The sequence below is a fragment of the Convolutriloba macropyga genome, chromosome 10 (genome assembly GCF_964194025.1).
Source record: "Convolutriloba macropyga chromosome 10, txConMacr16.3, whole genome shotgun sequence".
NCBI lineage: Eukaryota > Metazoa > Xenacoelomorpha > Acoela > Convolutidae > Convolutriloba > Convolutriloba macropyga.
Window position 1 is genome coordinate 27949218 of NC_134477.1, and position 19276 is coordinate 27968493.

General features: G+C 34.7%; 1 protein-coding gene across 1 annotated transcript in view; it reads right to left on the reverse strand.

The window, feature by feature from the left end:
* Positions 1–5844: 5844 nt before the first annotated feature.
* LOC142347977 (lipoxygenase homology domain-containing protein 1-like) overlaps positions 5845–19276 on the reverse strand; it is a 322517-nt gene continuing 309085 nt past the window's right edge. Inside the window, exons 44-45 of the mRNA XM_075399144.1 lie at positions 9967–10378; positions 5845–6510 (exon numbers count right to left, since the gene is read on the reverse strand). Coding sequence (XP_075255259.1) covers positions 6008–6510; positions 9967–10378 — 915 coding nt within the window. The 3' untranslated portion in view covers positions 5845–6007. The remainder of the gene's footprint in view (positions 6511–9966; positions 10379–19276) is intronic.

The window sequence follows — 19276 nt, forward strand, 5'->3', positions numbered from 1 at the left end:
ATTGTTCATTAAAATATGGATTCGTATCACTTTTCCATTCATTTCGTGTTTGTGTTCGCTAAATAACTGTGTTCATGTTAAATATACTTTAGTTAAAATTGATGTTGCTCAAGTAACCATATTTTCTCTGTTATTAATTTTGCAGGATTTGCATCGCGATTGTGCCTTAATTTATATTGCATGCATATGTTTTACCGTAAATGTTGAAAGTTTGCATTGATTTCGTTTCCTCCTGCATTTGAACCTCCTTTCCACTGTTCATTCGTCACTTATCTGTTGTTGCTCACAATTCTTATTATTTATAATAACCAGTACATATGTTAATATTAGCATAAATTTTACACTGTTACAGTTTAAAATTTTGCTCGAACCCAGGATATGTGGTACGGTTGTACCATATTAAATTCATGTTTATTAATTTGTACTAAATTATTCTATGTTTGCCCTTGTAAGGCTATAAGTCATAGTTCACCTACAAGTAATTTACCGCCGACTAAAAAGTCAATATTTCAGATTGTTCACACCCCCCACTTTTGATTATTTGTTCATTCTCTTGAATCTTATTATTGAATTCAGTTGCTTTCAATCTAATCTCTTTTGCACTAATCGAGTTCCTATCGAATTTGAGGAGGAATTCCACCCTCACTAATTTGATCTGCAATCGCAGCACGATTGCTAAGTAAATCTAAAAGTGGTAATCCAACAAATCAGTAAAACTTGGATTCGCATCTTGAATCCATTCATCTAATTCTAAAAGGAATTTTGACACGAATTATATCTCTACAATCAGAGATATCACAGATCACATGAGGCCTTCCAAATTTCCTCTCCAGAATTCTCTATGCAGCAACATAGAACTGTCCAGAAAAGCCCATTCCAGAGAATGCTGACCTTGCTTTGCCTGTCAGTAGAGTTTCCAGGTTGCTCATCTTCTCTGAGTCGGGTATTGGTCGCTGATCCACTGTAGCAATGAACATACTAGACCAATCCGGCCATTCGAGGGGTTTTCCGTCGAAGTTGTTCAACTTCAGCTTTGGTAGGTTATTGCTACCTGCATACCCACTGTTGTATCGTAGTAGACCTGCTCTGGAGAAAGTGTCCCGGTCTTCAACGCTTGAGGAACGGTGTCGTGAACTGCGATATCGTGAGAAGTGACTCTGCCTGTCCACTTCAGGGTTTACTTCGAAGCGAGCTGTTGATCGATCTGGTGTTAGAAGATGGTCGATCCTACTAGCCCAGTCTGAGACATCTCTCTTTTTTGGGGTCAAGCTGAAGGGTGACTTGTCTCGAGCACTAGCTGATTGGGAACGGACATCATCATTCTCTAAGGCCGTTCTCTTCACTTTGCGCTCTAGCTCACGCTCTTCCCCCAGTAGTTGGTGCTTGGTTTCCAGTTCCTTCACATGCATTTCCAGCTCTAGCCTCCTCCGCTCAAACCGTGCCTGTTCTAGTCGAATCTTGGTTTCGACTTCAACATCGATTTTCATCATCCTTTCCTCGCGCCTTTGCTTTGCTGAAAATGTTTCCGAAACATTCTCTGTCTCTCGGCCACTTGCTGTTGTTCCATTTTGCACTGTTTGAGCAACTGGGTTGTCCGTTCGGTAAGTGTTATTGCTCTCGCTGTCGTTCACTGCTTGAGTTGTGTTGCTTTGCTCTGCAATCATTGCCGGTTGAATACCTTTGCTTATATATACAAGCCAATTATAGTCCAAATTGCTTTGCACTTTCTTGCTTCTTTCAGATGCTCTTCAACAAAATTAGCATGATAGGGCACAAGCTTGTTTGGACGCTGCAGTTGCTTGGGTATTTTTTCCTCTTGAAAGTGAACAGTCTGTTGATAGAGGACCTTTTGTTTGTTGGGTCGATCTGTGTCTTCAATTATTTTGTAGCCAATCCCTGTTTTAGTGTTAACTTCTTCCCCTAAATTTTGGAACTTCTTGTCTTACCTTTGAGCTGTTGAGTGAAGCTCCTCTTTGCTGGTTGTGCTTGGATTGCCTGGTTGCTTTTTGCTTTGCTGGTTCCTTTTAAGTGAGGTCAACTCTTCAAAGTGTTTTGTGAATTGCACTCGCATCTCGCGCTCTGCCTCACTGGCGTTGCGCTGTTGATTCGTTTGATTTTCTTTGGGGATGCTTTCGGCACTCTATTCATCAGATTGGACAGCAGTTTGTCTTTCACTGTCTGGGTTGGCGGGCCAAATGTAACGGCTGCTCTCCAATCAAAGTCAAGGAAAACTTTATACCGCCCAGTTCGTTTCAGCGGTTTCAAATCTGTCCGGATATTGTGTGTTTGCAGTTAACATTTGTGAACTGTATTATCCGCCATACTGTAGATTATCGTTGCATTACTTGTTGTTCAATTACTCCTGATAACTAATTCTTCAGCTTTGCTGTATAACAAACTTGTTTCTCTCAGAATAACAAATAAATCAAATTGAAAAAATCAATTTTTTGTTGAGTTTTGGATGATAACTCAAATTATTATTCGGAATTTCAAATTCCCCAAGTTCAACTCTAGGTAACCGTCCTAGCTACTGGTTACGGAAAATAATTTCTGTCTCCGATTTCTTAATATTGTCGGAGAGTTTTTCCCGATATTCAAATTACCAAAATTAAACAAATTCGCACTTTGAGATTCTCAGCGCACTCAATTGCTCAATAATGCAATCATTGAATTATACTAGTGTTCGTTAAAGCCAGTAAGAGAAACGTACTTTATGATTTGCACAAAGTTTCTCTTACTTAGGAACTTCGTTCCTCAGAAAGAAGGTTTTGAGAATATCAAAGTTAATTCTCTTTTCACATGTCAGAGTAAAGTTAAAACTGTACAATCACTAATATGATTTACAGAGACAAGACACGATAACAAGGAACTTACGCTCAAGAAGGTGTGCTTCAATACGCACTGTATGTCAGTTTAATAAGACAAAATTAACGAGTTTCAACTGATTTTTGGAAGTTTTTCAAGCTCTATTTATACTGTACATGTCAAAATAGCATCTCTGATTTGTTGTAGATTACTATGTCGTAACATTCTCTGTCTCTCGGCCACTTGCTGTTGTTCCATTTTGCACTGTTTGAGCAACTGGGTTGTCCGTTCGGTAAGTGTTATTGCTCTCGCTGTCGTTCACTGCTTGAGTTGTGTTGCTTTGCTCTGCAATCATTGCTGGTTGCGTACCTTTGCTTATATATACAAGCCAATTATAGTCCAAATTGCTTTGCACTTTCTTGCTTCTTTCAGATGCTCTTCAACAAAATTAGCATGATAGGGCACAAGCTTGTTTGGACGCTGCAGTTGCTTGGGTATTTTTTCCTCTTGAAAGTGAACAGTCTGTTGATAGAGGACCTTTAGTTTGTTGGGTCGATCTGTTTCTTCAATTATTTTGTAGCCAATCCCTGTTTTAGTGTTAACTTCTTCCCCTAAATTTTGGAACTTCTTGTCTTACCTTTGAGCTGTTGAGTGAAGCTCCTCTTTGCTGGTTGTGCTTGGATTGCCTGGTTGCTTTTTGCTTTGCTGGTTCCTTTTAAGCGAGGTCAACTCTTCAAAGTGTTTTGTGAATTGCACTCGCATCTCGCGCTCTGCCTCACTGGCGTTGCGCTGTTGATTCGTTTGATTTTCTTTGGGGATGCTTTCGGCACTCTATTCATCAGATTGGACAGCAGTTTGTCTTTCACTGTCTGGGTTGGCGGGCCAAATGTAACGGCTGCTCTCCAATCAAAGTCAAGGAAAACTTTATACCGCCCAGTTCGTTTCAGCGGTTTCAAATCTGTCCGGTTATTGTGTTTTTGCAGTTAACCTTTGTGAACTGTATTATCCGCCATACTGTAGATTATCGTTGCATTACTTGTTGTTCAATTACTCCTGATAACTAATTCTCCAGCTTTGCTGTATAACAAACTTGTTTCTCTCAGAATAACAAATAATTCAAATTGAAAAAATCAATTTTTTGTTGAGTTTTGGATGATAACTCAAATTATTATTCGGAATTTCAAATTCCCCAAGTTCAACTCTAGGTAACCGTCCTAGCTACTGGTTACGGAAAATAATTTCTGTCTCCAATTTCTTAATATTGTCGGAGAGTTTTTCCCGATATTCAAATTACCAAAATTAAACAAATTCGCACTTTGAGCTTCTCAGCGCACTCAATTGCTCAATAATGCAATCATTGAAATATACTAGTGTTCGTTAAAGCCAGTAAGAGAAACGTACTTTATGATTTGCACAAAGTTTCTCTTACTTAGGAACTTCGTTCCTCAGAAAGAAGGTTTTGAGAATATCAAAGTTAATTCTCTTTTCACATGTCAGAGTAAAGTTAAAACTGTACAATCACTAATATGATCTGCAGAAACCAGACACGATAACAAGTAATTTACGCTCAAGAAAGTGTGCTTCAATACGCACTGTATGTCAGTTTAATAAGACAAAATTAACGGGTTTGAACTGATTTTTGGTAGTTTTTCAAGCTCTATTTATACTGCCGTACATGTCAAAATAGCATCTCTGAATGGTTGTAGATTACTATGTCAAAAGAACACGCAGAGTTCGGGGTTCGGGATACCTTATACGGTGCCCCGAACTCTCTGAATTGGTATGAAAATCGCGAACTTCATCGAATCTGGCTTACCAAGTTGGGTATCTCTTGCTCCATTTGAGCTAAATTTGTGTGATTGTGAACACTTGTATACGCGGCAATAATATCGTAGTTCGAGTTTCAGTTTAACTTCATGTATGACGATTGTGTACTAATATTAGTTGGTAATTATAAATGTTGAACAAAGTGAACAAATCCGTATGGCTTCAGAAGAATGTAACAATAAGTTTCGGTTGTCATGCTATTCTAGCTTTGAGGCTTGAAATGGCCTTGAAGCACTATTCAATTTGGTTATTGAGTTAGTAAGCTCAGCTACAACATGCAGAATCTGTTTGGAAAGATTTCCAAAAATTTTGCAAAAATATTGCAAATTTATTTTTTGGCTTGAAAAATTCTTACATGTTAAGTTTTCTTCCGAAAAATTTATCTCTTAGTTTTGCACGTTTAAACATGATCAGCACGTAACTTCCAAAAAATAGAATTAATAGTAAAGTCTTGTTCTAAATTTGAAACCTCCGGATAAACGAAATCGTACTTCCGATGAGATAAGAACCTGGTAAGCTAAGCTTCTCTCTTGCAAGGTCCTGTAACTTCAGCTCTCATCTTGCCAAATCAATTTTGGAATATGAAGTTCCTTATCGTTTATATATCGCAGACTGACCACACAGTTATTCAAAATCATTGCTTTTTTTTCTTGAATATGCATGTATTTTGCATGGGTTATTTTATGATAACTGAGTTGTTACATTTGGAAAATGGAGAAAAACATTAAAGTATTTTCCTTACTAAGTATTTCTTGGAAACTTTTGTCTTTAAACTTTGTTTCTTAAAAAAGTTTTTGTCCTCGCCACAAAATCATGGGTAAATGTTAAATGATGTTCGTAATCTAGCTAGCGGATAAAGATAAACATGTCATGATATCATCTAAGTATAAGGGAAGATTGGGTCCTACGAAAAGACTCGCGTGAGCAGTTTTGATCACATTCTTTTTTTGGATTCCAAATTTAAGAAAACAGCTAACTGGTTAAATACTCACACGCTTGCCAATAAATTGGTTGTACTTGAATAAATCTGTACCACCTATGATAATACATTCGATGAAGTTTTAAAGCTTTAAACTTTTGGTTGTTGACATTCTAGGTAAAAAAGATTGCGTGAACCTACCGGTCATTTCAAGGATATAATCTCATGCTGATTTTGCTAAGAAATCCGTTAGCGTTGTTTTAATGTTAAACTGTTTGTCAATTTTGTGAGACAGGGTTCCACAGAGTTTAAATTGGGGGTTATTACTGAACAAGTGAACATTAAATTAAAAGCACACAAGCACACAGCAACTGCATACAAAAAAATCAAAAAAATAATTCAAAATTGAAGAAACTCCGATTATCACTACGATTTCTCAATCATTTCATCGTTGAATTACGCCTTGTTCTGTTCAATTAGATGTACATTGTTCATTTTTGCGGTTGATGGTGAATCGTAGAGATCGTTAGTGGGCTCCAAGACTTCAAGAGGACTGACATCCCGATTTGAACCTTGGTTATTATCAGGGGCAACTTGCGGCTTCTGCTCTGGTGTTTTTGGTTTCGGTTCTTCCTGTTTCTCCTCCTGCTTTGGCTCCTCTTCCGGACGTTCGGCTTCCTGTGCCATCTCCGGCTGCTCAATCGGCGGTTCCGGCTGAAAACCTGCATCGTCCGGTTGTTCGCTCTGTTCTGGCGTTAGTAGTTTGTCTGGGTTTTCTGCTTCTAAATTGGCTTCTGCAGCAAATTCGGCTTCCTTATTTGGTTCGGAAGCTACCGGATCATTTATCTGGTTTTCAGCGTCTTCTGGAATTTGTTCAAGTTGTTTGTTTTTGTCAACTAATAGATCTTTTTCGTCTTTCGTTGATTGGTCAATACCTTGTAGCATTGCGTTTTGATCTTCTGAAAATATAACTGTAACAAGGAGGCTCGGTAATGTGCGTACGCACAAAATGCTCCGACCCCGTTCATCCTGACTTAATTGGCTACCAAATGATGAAGAGAAAGAAAACTTTCAAAAACATACACATCGGTCAATAAACAACCAATGAAATACAATAATGCCACGCTAGAGGACCGATAAATTGTTGATAATGGGACTACTAGAACGGATAATAATAAAAGCCAAACAACAAACATTATTTACGACCAAAACTCGATGTCTATAAAAAAAAAATCATAACAAAATCAAACTCGCATCAGATAAAAACCGAAATAAAACAATTTAACCTAAACTTCATTGGAATAGATATGAAACCTGTCCCCAATGCGACTGGTTAACAGGTCGAAAAAAAGAGCAAATAGGTGTGAAGTTCAAAAATAATTTTCCATTTTTGAAAACAATTAATTTCACAGTCATTGATGTCATTAGACATCAGCTGAAACCATTACAACGTTCATTTATATCTACATAGGAAGCAATTCAGACTTGTCATTATCCAATGTTCGATTGTGCAAAATTTCAATGTCAATGGGATTGACGTTTATTGTTATAATTTAAAACGAAACCAAGAATCCTTTGAAATGTATAAATATATAAAAGTCTAACATTTTTTAAAATCTCGTATTAGTAGTAATAAAGCCAATAAACCAAAGCTTGAAGCTAAAATCTTTATAAAGATCAAATTATAGGTCACTGGAAAAGGGCTGCGACCTGTGTTTACAAGAACTGATCTACAAATCGAACGAAAAAGGACGAAGCTCAAAAACTCAAATTTATTTATAAAAATAAATATTTTCAAAAGTCATAACAGATTTAGCATTACATCAAAACGCGATGAATTAAGTTTCAACACCTCAGGAAGCCAATTGGGCCTGCTAACTAAGATTTTAAGTCACGAGCCCACAAAAAACAAACACATTTTATAGATGCCAAATATTAAAACATTTTTTTTAACATGACACTGTTCAAGGCATTATAGTTATAAAATTTTAACTGCAAGAACTCTAAATCATTATTTTACCATTCGTCTTAACATCAAAGGGTCTTTTTTATAAAATGACTACTTGGGCATGACAACAAAAAGAAACCCAAGAAAATTGAACAGTATAGAAATCTCGAAAACTTTTCATGAAACTAAATGGTTGAAGCAATCAATCACAGCGTATAAGCGAGCGCAAAAATTTGGCACGAATCAACAAAAGTAAATGAGACTTCTAATGAGCGAGATTGAGTTACAGGTTGATAAAAGCAAGAGAGAGACAGATTAAAAAATCTTTCTTTTTTTTTTAAATTTAAATTGAAAGCTATTAGCCAAAATCTTTAACAAGGTTGAGTTGTAGGTCTTGGAGAAACAATTAAGATCTATCTTTATCGGTTATATGGCGCACACCAATGAAAAGAAAGACAAACATAGGCAAAATAAAAAAACACAAATTATTGCGAGATACCTGTGTCTCCGCCCAAAAAGCATACGCTATTCAAAAAACAATTAACATATCCAGATACGCCTTTTTCGTTGTACAATTTCCCTAAAATGACTTCCTTTAATTGAACTGGTCTGTAATTTGATAATTTGACAAGGAAAAAAATAAATTATATTCATACAATATTCAATTATGATAAAAAGAAAGAAAGACTGAAATCTCATAGTACCAAAATAAATAAACTATTAGTTGAATATAAAGACGTTACCGATATTAATTTATGACTCACAGGAAGTAGGCTTCCGTCTGTTTTTACTGAGACTACGCCCAAAGTTGAGAGGAATAAGATAAAATAACGGCAAATTTTTAACATCCACCGATATTTATTGACAATAAAAATATTCAAAAACATAACAGGCATTAAAGAACAACGGAAAAAAATGACTGGGGTCTTTTATACTTTCTAAAAACTAAATGACTCTTTGATTGGGGACACTAAGTCATTGGTTTACAAAAAGTATAAGAAACGAAAAAAAATCCATAAAATTAAAACGAAAACAATTTGTCAGAGCCATAAAAACCATGAGCTTTACTATGAAGCCATCAAATAATCTCGTTGGGTCTCGTTTATTATAAACAGTATCTGTCTTTATTTGAGCCCTGAATTTAAATTCTTGTCCGTTATTTATATAAAAAACATTTACTTAGCGGAAATATTTTGAAAAAAAATGTCGCGCCCCATTCAAATCTAAAAAATTTCTATCATAAGGATCCATAGTTAGATCAAGATCAGCCCAGATGCAAATGTCTAACAAAACACTCAATTGTTAAAAAGAGGTCAATTCTATGCAAAATTTTACAATTTGTCAAAAATAAATAAAACATTTTGTATAATTAACGAGTTTAAATTTGCAAAAAATTGGCAAAATTCTAAATCCATAAGACTCTTAAAGCCAGCGGGAGTACAACTAGCTGTTTTTTGAGCTACAAGAGAATCAAGCTGCAATTTTATGGTGTCTACTTCCAGCAAATTTAAAGCAAGTGGGATAAAAAAAAAAGCAAATTTGGCCCCGTTTTTGATGAAAAAAAGTCCGAATTTTGAAAAGGTTCGCAGAAATTCTAGCCGAAAAACTCGTAACGAACAATTCAACAGCCCTCCTCTACCTTGAGAGATAAAGTTAGCTATTGCACTACAGTTAACAATTTTAACATTTTTTGGCAAAATTGACGAAAACTTGGTCAAAATTGACGAAAATTTGGTCAAAATTGACAAAAATTTGGACAAAATTGACAAAAATTTGGTCAAAATGTGAATAAAAACAGCTGAAATACATCACATTTTCACAAAACTTTAAACTTCGAGAACTCACTATAAAAAGCGAAATTTGAAAAAATCTTTTTAATTCCATATTCTACGCTGGACTGACTTTTTAATGATACCACTCACAACTCTCTACGATTATTATATCGATCGGCCAAAATTGTCTGAACAAAAAAAACCCATTTGAGTATATAGTCCCCCCCTCAAGAGGGGTCGGAACAATAAACCTTGTCGTATCGTATTTCATAGATAACTATCAATATGATTAAAAGGTCCTTCGCAAAACTAATTTATGACGTAGTATTAGATATTGATAGCGCAAAGCACGAGCCCACACGAAACCATCACATTGTTTCTCTGCAGTGCTAACTATGTCGCAGTTTTCACAATGATCAAAGAAAAAACATCAAATTAATAGGTAAACAATCAGATAAAACTAACTTAGGCTTGTTTCCATCGATCATTTTATCAGAGTATCTTTTAGAAAGCGTGGCGCAATTTTTCGCTCATGCAGAAGCATTACTTTTCTTTTATTACAGAACTATCGATTATACATTGAATGAGTGATAACCCGGGTTGAGGCGTGTGAATGATGAGGCGTGAATAAAACGCACACTAGGGGAGTGGGGGTTAAATGTGTTTCTTAATACACGGAAAAATTCACTGCTAACCATTAACTTTAGCTTTGTTTCGTCCTGAAGGGGTTTCCTTCCCAGCTCCCTTAGCTTTCCCACCTCTTCCTGCTTTTGCTCCCTTTTTGCCCTTCCCCGCATTTGCTCCTTTCGTGGATTCTTTCTCGGTTTTGGGCTTTGCACTTGCTGGTTTGGCACTCGTGGCCAAGGGTTCGAAAACAGTTTCGGCGACGTCAATAGAAGCTTCATCATCTCTGTATATCACAAATTCGGTTCGTTTGTCAGCCTCACCTTTGCCCAGCGTTCGGCCACTGACGAACACGTCAATTTTATCGTCAAGCTTGACGTAGACTTTTCCCACTCTCCATTTAATGTTATCGTCTCCACTGAACCCGATCAGTAGTGAGTTTATGTCTCCGAGGTCAACTGCCTCTAAGTTGAAGCAAGTAGCCTAGAATAAAACGAGTAGGGTAAACATACCCGGCAGATTGCCGGAAAATAGCCGCCGTTGATTCCAATAAGCACGATTGGGATTGAACGAATAGAATATATTGAAAAAAAAAGATTTTTGTACAAAAATATTTTTTAAGAACGATTTATTTTGATGGCATTTCGTAGTTGAACATACTTCTGTTTCTTAGAGAGAGGCTACAGGGCCTACTGTCAACACCAATAAGCATTAGAGGTGGTAACTAAGACTTATAGGAACGACGTTCAAATAGCGGGCATCTAAAATTGGGCTTTATGGGTTTATCCCGTTTCTATTTCTGACTTCAATTTTTTATACCGACTCTGTTCATTTTGAATTGCTTTGCTTAGCAACTGATGTTCAAATTCACTTTTAGCAGAATGAGAGAAGAGAGAAACCAGCCTAGAGAAGTCAAAAAGATTTCACGCAAAATGTCGAAAAAGCGGCAAAATGGTAAAGCGAAAAAGAGTTTGACGAAGTAAAAAAAAACATAGCCCGAAGAATTCCGGAAACGACTCGAAGGAGAAAACTGCCCATCCTTATGACTAAACAACTGAACAACTATTGTGAACCCTCCATAAATGCCATAAAAAAATTAAGGAAGAATAGAAACAGCATTCAAAAACATATTGAACAAAAAAACTAAAAAACTATAAAAACTTAAGTTTTTTTAACTTGAGTTTTTTATAGTACAAGGAAATCTAAAGCCGAATAAAGTTCCTTTGAAATTAGTGCAATGAAAAACTCGCAAAACAATTGGCAAGTCATATAAGGCTAAGAAACTTGTCTAAGATTAAAAAAAAAAGAAAACCTTCAAAAAATAAGAAAGATGGTTTTAAAATTTCTCAATTTTTCTGTCAATTTTCGGAAGAAAAGAATGATCTAGACTAATAAAACTTTAGTCAATTGTTACCTGAAAATTCCCTAAGTAAGAAGCTTCCATTCAAATCCCACTTAAAGCATTAATACAATAAAACAGACAAAAAATCATTAAATTTCGTCTAAAAATCAGCAAAACTGATCAAATACCTCCAAATTACCATTAAACTCAGAATTAACTACTTGAAACCTTCAATTCTATCAAAACAAGCCTAAAATTAATACAATATCATAATCAAACCTCATAACCATCAAAAGTTGCAAAAAAAACTGCTTTTAAAAGCCGCACGTGAACAAAAAATTTCGCTCGCTTATAGAAAAATTTTTTCACACATCAATTTCTCGCTCTCTCAAAGACAGCGGTATGAACAAAAACCACTCTCTTTTCGCTCCGCTCTCAACTTTTGTTCAGCCCCAAAATCACTCCAAATTTTTTCACGCGTTTCATTTCCCGCTTCAAAAATCACTCCAATAAAATTGATTTAAAAAAAGGACTTCTCCAATACTCCTCTTCGAGTCGTAAAAATACGAGCGCAATAATAGCCGGCTGAGAAGATGAGGGCGGCTATTAAAAAAAATTAGAAATAAAATGAAAAATAGATTCTTAATAATAATTTTTAACGAAAAACGACTTTAACATCCAAGAAGATATTACTAAAATTTCTTTATGTATGCGTTAAGCAGTAAATCAACGAGATACAAACATAAACGACTAACGGACTAACGTCAAAAAAATGCTCTCGAACGACTAATGGGAGCTCGAATCTATAGCAGCCTGCTTCTGTCTCGTGGGGAGAGGAGGGGGAGGACGTCACTAAGTTAAATGTGGGGATTCAAAAGACGTCATTAGCTTGTTATATATATATATATATATATATATATATATATATATATATAACCACTAAAAAAACTTTACGTGAAAAAAAGTTACACCGCTTTTTGTGCACTTTTCATTTCAATTTTAGAAATAATAGAAATAAACTGTCGCCAATTGAGTTTAGCTGCTGACACTTGTAAATAAGAGAGAAATGCAGATCACGAAAAACAAAAAAAAAAAATAAGCGTCTAAAAATCACTCGAAAAGTTGAAACAGACAAGCAAAATTTTTGCCCAAAACATAACCGGGATATACAGGAAATGACTCGAAGAGATGATAATAAAATGCTTAAAAAATCTTCTATTTCCCAACAAATATCAAGATATTGTAACAAAGGGTTCATAATACAATTAGTTAGTACAATCGGTCTCCATTTCTCACGCAGCCACTTAACAAAAAATTTTTGGTTTACTGATAGAAGCGGATTGTTGCTCAAGTAGTTACCACTAAAACAGAAAAAAAACGACATTTAAAAAGCTGCCCTGTTTGTTTTCGCTAAGATTTTCAGTGGATTGAAAAATTATACATTTACATCGTTTTTGTGAAATTCAGACGCTAATGTATACAATTAACAAACTAACAGGAATATTAAAGCGAAATCTTTTTTTTTTCATACATTTAATTGACATGGTTTGAAAATAAACATATCCAATGTTTAGGAAGCGTAACCGTTTATTTAAAATGGTGACCTTAAAAAGCATAAAAAAAATCATTTCGTTTTTCATTGCTCGCAAAAGCGTTGCGATAAAAAAATCAACATCTCGATACAAGAAACAGAAAAGTAGCTAGAAATTATGATACTTATCTATAGATAAAAGTGCCTTTTCGATGGGAATTTTAGATCGTGTTTCTTTATTATTATTATTATTATTATTATTATTATTATTATTATTATTATTATTATTATTATTATTATTATTATTATTATTATTATTATTATTATTATTATTATTATTATTATTATTATTATTATTATTATTATTATTATTATTATTATTATTATTATTATTATTATTATTATTATTATTATTATTATTATTATTATTATTATTATTATTATTATTATTATTATTATTATTATTATTATAATTATTATTATTATTATTATTATTATTATTATTATTATTATTATTATTATTATTATTATTATTATTATTATTATTATTATTATTATTATTATTATTATTATTATTATTATTATTATTATTATTATTATTATTATTATTATTATTATTATTATTATTATTATTATTATTATTATTATTATTATTATTATTATTATTATTATTATTATTATTATTATTATTATTATTATTATTATTATTATTATTATTATTATTATTATTATTATTATTATTATTATTATTATAATTATGGGGACTTATCATACACACCAAAATTAATTATTGGGGACTTATCATACACATTGAATTATTGAGGACCTATCATACAAAAAATTTTTGGTATTCTTTTTTTTTACCAAGTAAGGTTTATTATTCGAATTAGCAATCAAAAACAGAATACAAAAAAAGCGTCCATGCTTAGTTTCAAACTTCTAGTGCTATTGGAACATATTAATAATTGACCTAAATTTCAGTCGGCTAAAATATAAATTATTGAGGGCGCACTATACACAAAAAAAATTTCCTCCTTCTCCAAGGTGATTTTGGTAATTCTCATTTTACCATGTTAAACTGGACCACATTGAGCGCGCATTCAACGTTTCAAATGAAAGAAAAAAAGCAAAAAACAGATAATTATTTTTAATAATGAGGGCGCCTCATACCAGGCAATTACTAAAAAATAATTATTAGGGCCCATTTATACAAAATTTTCTGACCACGTTTTTATGCCGGCTAACGTTCCGACTGAGGACAAAAACAAGGAATAAACACATAATTGCACAAAAATCTAAATTAAACGTTTTTTAAATCCTGGTTTTTATTAAAAATGGGGTCCTATCATACAGTCCAATTATTAAAAATAAATTATTGGGGGCTTCCTATACATCAGACTCACGCTGCAAAAACAAGAATCGTGAAACACTTGGAAGTCGCAAAAATAAATTTACAACAACTCACTGCAGATTAAAAACAGATTCCACGAAATTTTTATTATTATTATTATTGAATATTGGGTACCATCATACAACTCAATTATTAATAATAAATTATTCAGGGCTTCTTATACAATAGTTACTAAGCATCACAATATACAAAACACAAAACTACAAAAGCAAATAAAATGACTATCTTACTCATTAAGTATAGTCTTCAGAGTCCTAAGCGCATAGTAGGAAGGACTATTGGTATTCTTTCAAGTCTGCAGTGTCCTAAATATTCAGCAGAAACGTTTTCAAGTTTTTTCAAAATTACAACTACTACCTCGCTCATTGAGTGCAGCAGGTTGTTTTAAATGAAACCAGCAAAAGCGCCTGCTTCTCTCTTTGAATGCAGGCAACAGTACTAAGCAATACATTTAGAAATGGTTCATCATATCAACGAAAAATAGGTTTTTCTCAGTTTGTAAAGGTTTCCAATAACTTTTCAATGAGTTCAATCTCACTTCTTCTGAATGTAAAATTTGTTGAATGCATGGTTTATCTTCTGGTAGCATCGCTCGATTTGGCTTTCTGTGAACTTGATCTTCTTTTTTAGGGTGAGCTCACGTGATTTATCTTTCACGGCGGTTTTGGTTGGCAACTCCTTGATGTCCAGAAATTCATCAATCAAAAATTTTTCAGGTTCGCTCCAAGGAGTTCTGGCCTGACGATAAGTTTGAAGTGCACGACGAAAAGCTTTTTGTGCATATCTTGAATTAGTTCGAGTAATAATTGCCGACTTATTAGTTCGAACCTTCTTTGGGGCTGTTTCAGACAAAAGACTATCATCTGAGTTACATTCACGTTCTACCGTTTCGCTGTCGTCACTATCAATGTTATCACCTTCCCCATCCAAAGCTTCACCATTTTCATCAAAAGGAACTATCTCAGTTTCAGTCTCAACTTCATCAAGCTCATGATTCTTCTGGAAGCGAGCAGAAATTTGTTGCCTTTTCCGCTGAGAGCTGCGAGTGCTTCTTGTACAATCAACTCCTCCTTCGTCTTCATTGGCCGCTTCCTCGGGCCCTGGAGCAATTGCAGTTCCTGTTTCTTCAACATCGTCTTTTACCACTTCACCTTCCGCTGCCACACTTTCGAAGCAATTATGTTCAACAGAGTTACATTCCGCCTCACCATACAAAACAGACTCGTACTTTTTTAGAAGTTTTTCGTACTGCTCTACTTTATTGGGCACAACGTACTGTCGTTTTGCTGTATCCCCGTCGTGTCCAGATTGCTCAATGTGAATTTCTTGGAGCTCAGATCCAAGAAAATTTGGATTTCTATTGAAAAAGGTTTCGAGTGCTTTTCTCACAACTGTTATATTGATGTCGCATTCAGTTCCAAATTTTTTACGACATAGTTTTGTCAAATCAGACGAAAAAGTGGTATATACATGACCGCTCTTATTAGGAAAGCACAATTGAGGAAGTTGGCCACACCCGCTGAAAAACTTTTCGTGCAAGTTTGAAACAAATGCTTCATGTTTCTCCTTGATTTTTACACCAACGTCGAACTTGTAACTTGTTTTGTGACGCACACCAACAACAACCTCCCGAAACAAACCTTTTTCAAATTCTTCTCGCGTCATGTTCAGATAAGGCCCCGGTCTGTTGTTTGTTGCTGCGTTTATTACGAACAACGTCATTGCTAACTGCTCATTGTAGGGCAATGTCTCATGATGGTCTCTCAACGTTTGTTCAAAGGACTTCAATATCTTCGTTATTTCGTTCAATTCAGGAACTTTTTCGAATCGATTCATCTTTCTGGTTTTTGCTTCTCGTTTTCGCTCGTTTCTGGTACTATCGCGCCACTCCTTAAGAACAAAGTGCCAGTCTTCCAGATTAATACGAAAATTTTTCTTGTTTTTACCAAGCCATTTAATGAAATTCAATATTGAGCTAGCATGAGTTATAACCGAAGCATACAATTGCCTACACTCTCGTAACTGATGGTTCAGAAATTTTCTGAATCCGTCGGGTTTTGCAAAGGAATGAGTGAAACCAGCTAGTTTGGTAATCAAGGACAAAATGTTTCGATTTGTCAGCTGATTGAGCCTGCTTTGATTATTCTTCAGGTCAGCGGTTTTGTCCTCCTTGTATTCGCGAATAGCATCTAGAGCCGCCTTTGTAGCTTTCGAGTTGGATGTGCAGATATCTTTCTGCACAATAGCTGGAAAAAATTTGACAGAGTTTGGTTCTTTTATTTTTGTTAGTTTATCTTTGCAATCGTGAAATTTTTTCGTGTGTAACCTATGATTGGCCACTCTCAATAGGCAGCTACTGCACTCGTAAACCGCAGATTTGGCATTACGGGTTCGGTAATAGCTGTTCAGGAAACTGCGACATCCATTTTCTAAATTGTGCACCTCCTTTAGGTGCTTCCAAATTTTTTTTACCCGCTTCATACAAATTACACACTCCTCTTTTCCGTTCGTCTTGAGGCGACAACTTGATCGTCTAAAATTTTTTCGTTTGTTCGTGGATCTCCCTCTATGCTGTTTGTCAAGATCAGAGAGAGCGTCCTCGTCATCACTATCGCGAATTTTCAGATACTGAAACTCTTGTGAAAATTCGGATTCGTTTTTATTTTCTTCACAGGTTGTCGAACCAAACGTTGTCACAACTTCTTTGGAAGCTTCGTTTCCTTCTGAATCGGGAACCAAACAAACGTTTCCCACGACCGTTTTCCTCCAAGGCAAATTCTTTGCTCCATAATCATATACCAGTTCTTCATCTTCTGAGATATTTCTGAGCGCTCTAAACTGAACATGTTTCGATCCATCGACCGCAATGTACTTTTTTGCCTTCATGTTTGGTTTCCTATGATCATCATTTGCATATCGAGCTATCCCAGTTGTTTCCAGAGCAACATCAGTTGCGTCAATGTACAGATCATTTTTGTCATCTGTGAAGATGTATTCATTGGCAATTTCTTTCTCATTTATTTTCTCAAAATACTGCTCCCTTGTCAGTCTAGTTCCTCGATAGAAAACAACAAAATCTCCTTTTTGGAATGATGTTTTTGCAAATAATCCGTAGTTTTTCACGTCAGAGACAAACTGTACAAACAAATTTTCTGGATCTTCGTCGAGGTACTTCTCAACATGATTATCCGCAATATTCGTAGTTGAACTGCGCATGTTGCGTTCCTTTGTGATCTCTACACAGCTTGGAAAGCTAGAATCTATTTCCGCTACACTAACCGGATTATCCAATTTCTCAAAAAGAGCAGCTTCTTCTTGGGACATGCTTGAAATAATGTTGTCAAAATCAGAATCAAAGTCACTCATTTTTGAACTGAAAATATTCAAAAAATTTAACCAAAGTAAGGAACAATTGCCAATACTACATAATTCCATAAACTGTAATAATCGAAGCCTTTAAAAAATCCAATAGGACTTACCGAGAACAAAGAATGATTAGAAAAGCGCAATAAAATCAACTGCAATTTATAACTTGTAATTACCTTTGCTGTAATAACCAACATACGCAACACAACAGTCAAACTATTCACTTTGGTTAACCATTCGCAGCCATATTATTTGTTCTTATATGCATGAAACCATTGAAAAATTGGAAAACGGCACAAAAAAACAGTTTTTTGTATGATGCGCCCTAAATAATTTTTTTTTGATAATAATAATTAATGCAAATTTTTTATCTCAGATTGTCCTCAATTTTTTTTTCTCCCGACAAAAAGGAACATAGTTTTCGTATCTGTGCCCAAAAACCGCGTTAGAAAAATAGTTTTCTCGCAATCGGTGGAGGGCGCATGATACCATGATATTTGAAATCCGAGGAGGGCGCAACATACATTTCATACGGTATGATAGATCCGATATAATTATTATTGTTATTATTATTATTATTATTATTATTATTATTATTATTATTATTATTATTAGTATTATTATTATTATTATTATTATTATTATTATTATTATTATTTTTATTATTATTATTACTATTATTATTATTATTATTATTATTATTATTATTAATATTATTATTATTATTATTATTATTATTATTATTATTATTATTATTATTATTATTATTATTATTATTATTATTATTATTATTATTATTATTATTATTATTATTATTATTATTATTATTATTATTATTATTATTATTATTATTATTATTATTATTATTATTATTATTATTATTACTATTATTATTATTATTATTATTATTATTATTATTGTTGTTGTGTGCACAAAAGCTCTTTGTGCAGATTAATGTATTGCTAGGCTTAAGGCTGTAAAAGGCTAGCGCGATAAGAATTAATTCTTTCTTCACTTTGCTTTAAGATCTCTCTTGACACCGTGTGCGCTTCTCACTTGCGCTCCGTTTGGAGCGTACGAATGATGACTGGTACAACCAGTAAATGAACTAACAAAGCGTGCAACATATTTACAACTACGAACAGTATAATATAGTAACATAAGGAGTCTTTATACGAGTTTATATTAATACTTGTAGGTCTTGGTTACAGTGTGAGTAGGTGGCTCACCACATTCCCCCCTCTTGGAGAAGCTAGGACTGCAGTCCTTTATTGGTGTTCTCGTTAGTATCATTGGTTGTGGCGTTTTGGGTGTTTGTGTCCCGTTCGAGATCTAGTGCGTCAGGGGTCCAGTCCATGGGCTCGGAGTGCTGTGCGTTTCGAGTGGGGGCAGAGTTGACGGAGGCGGTGTGGAATGAGTCTTGTGAGTCTGAGGATAATATGACTATGTCCTGTCCGAATGTAGTGCAGTTAGGGTTAATGCTTAATGCGGCTTGTGGGGGACTGTCCTCGGAGGTATCGAGAAGGTCGATGATGGTAGTGTTCTTGCGTCTCAGATCTTGTGTGGAGTCGTCCGTTGATGGGGATAATGAAATGTTGGCTATGGTTTTCTCTACGTTCAGCTTTTTGACTGTGGCTTCTGCCTTGGAATTTCGAATGTTTCGCATTGGAGGTGATTTTGCGATTGTTGACACGGTGCTCCGTTTGGGGGTGAGCATGAAGTCGGCGGCAG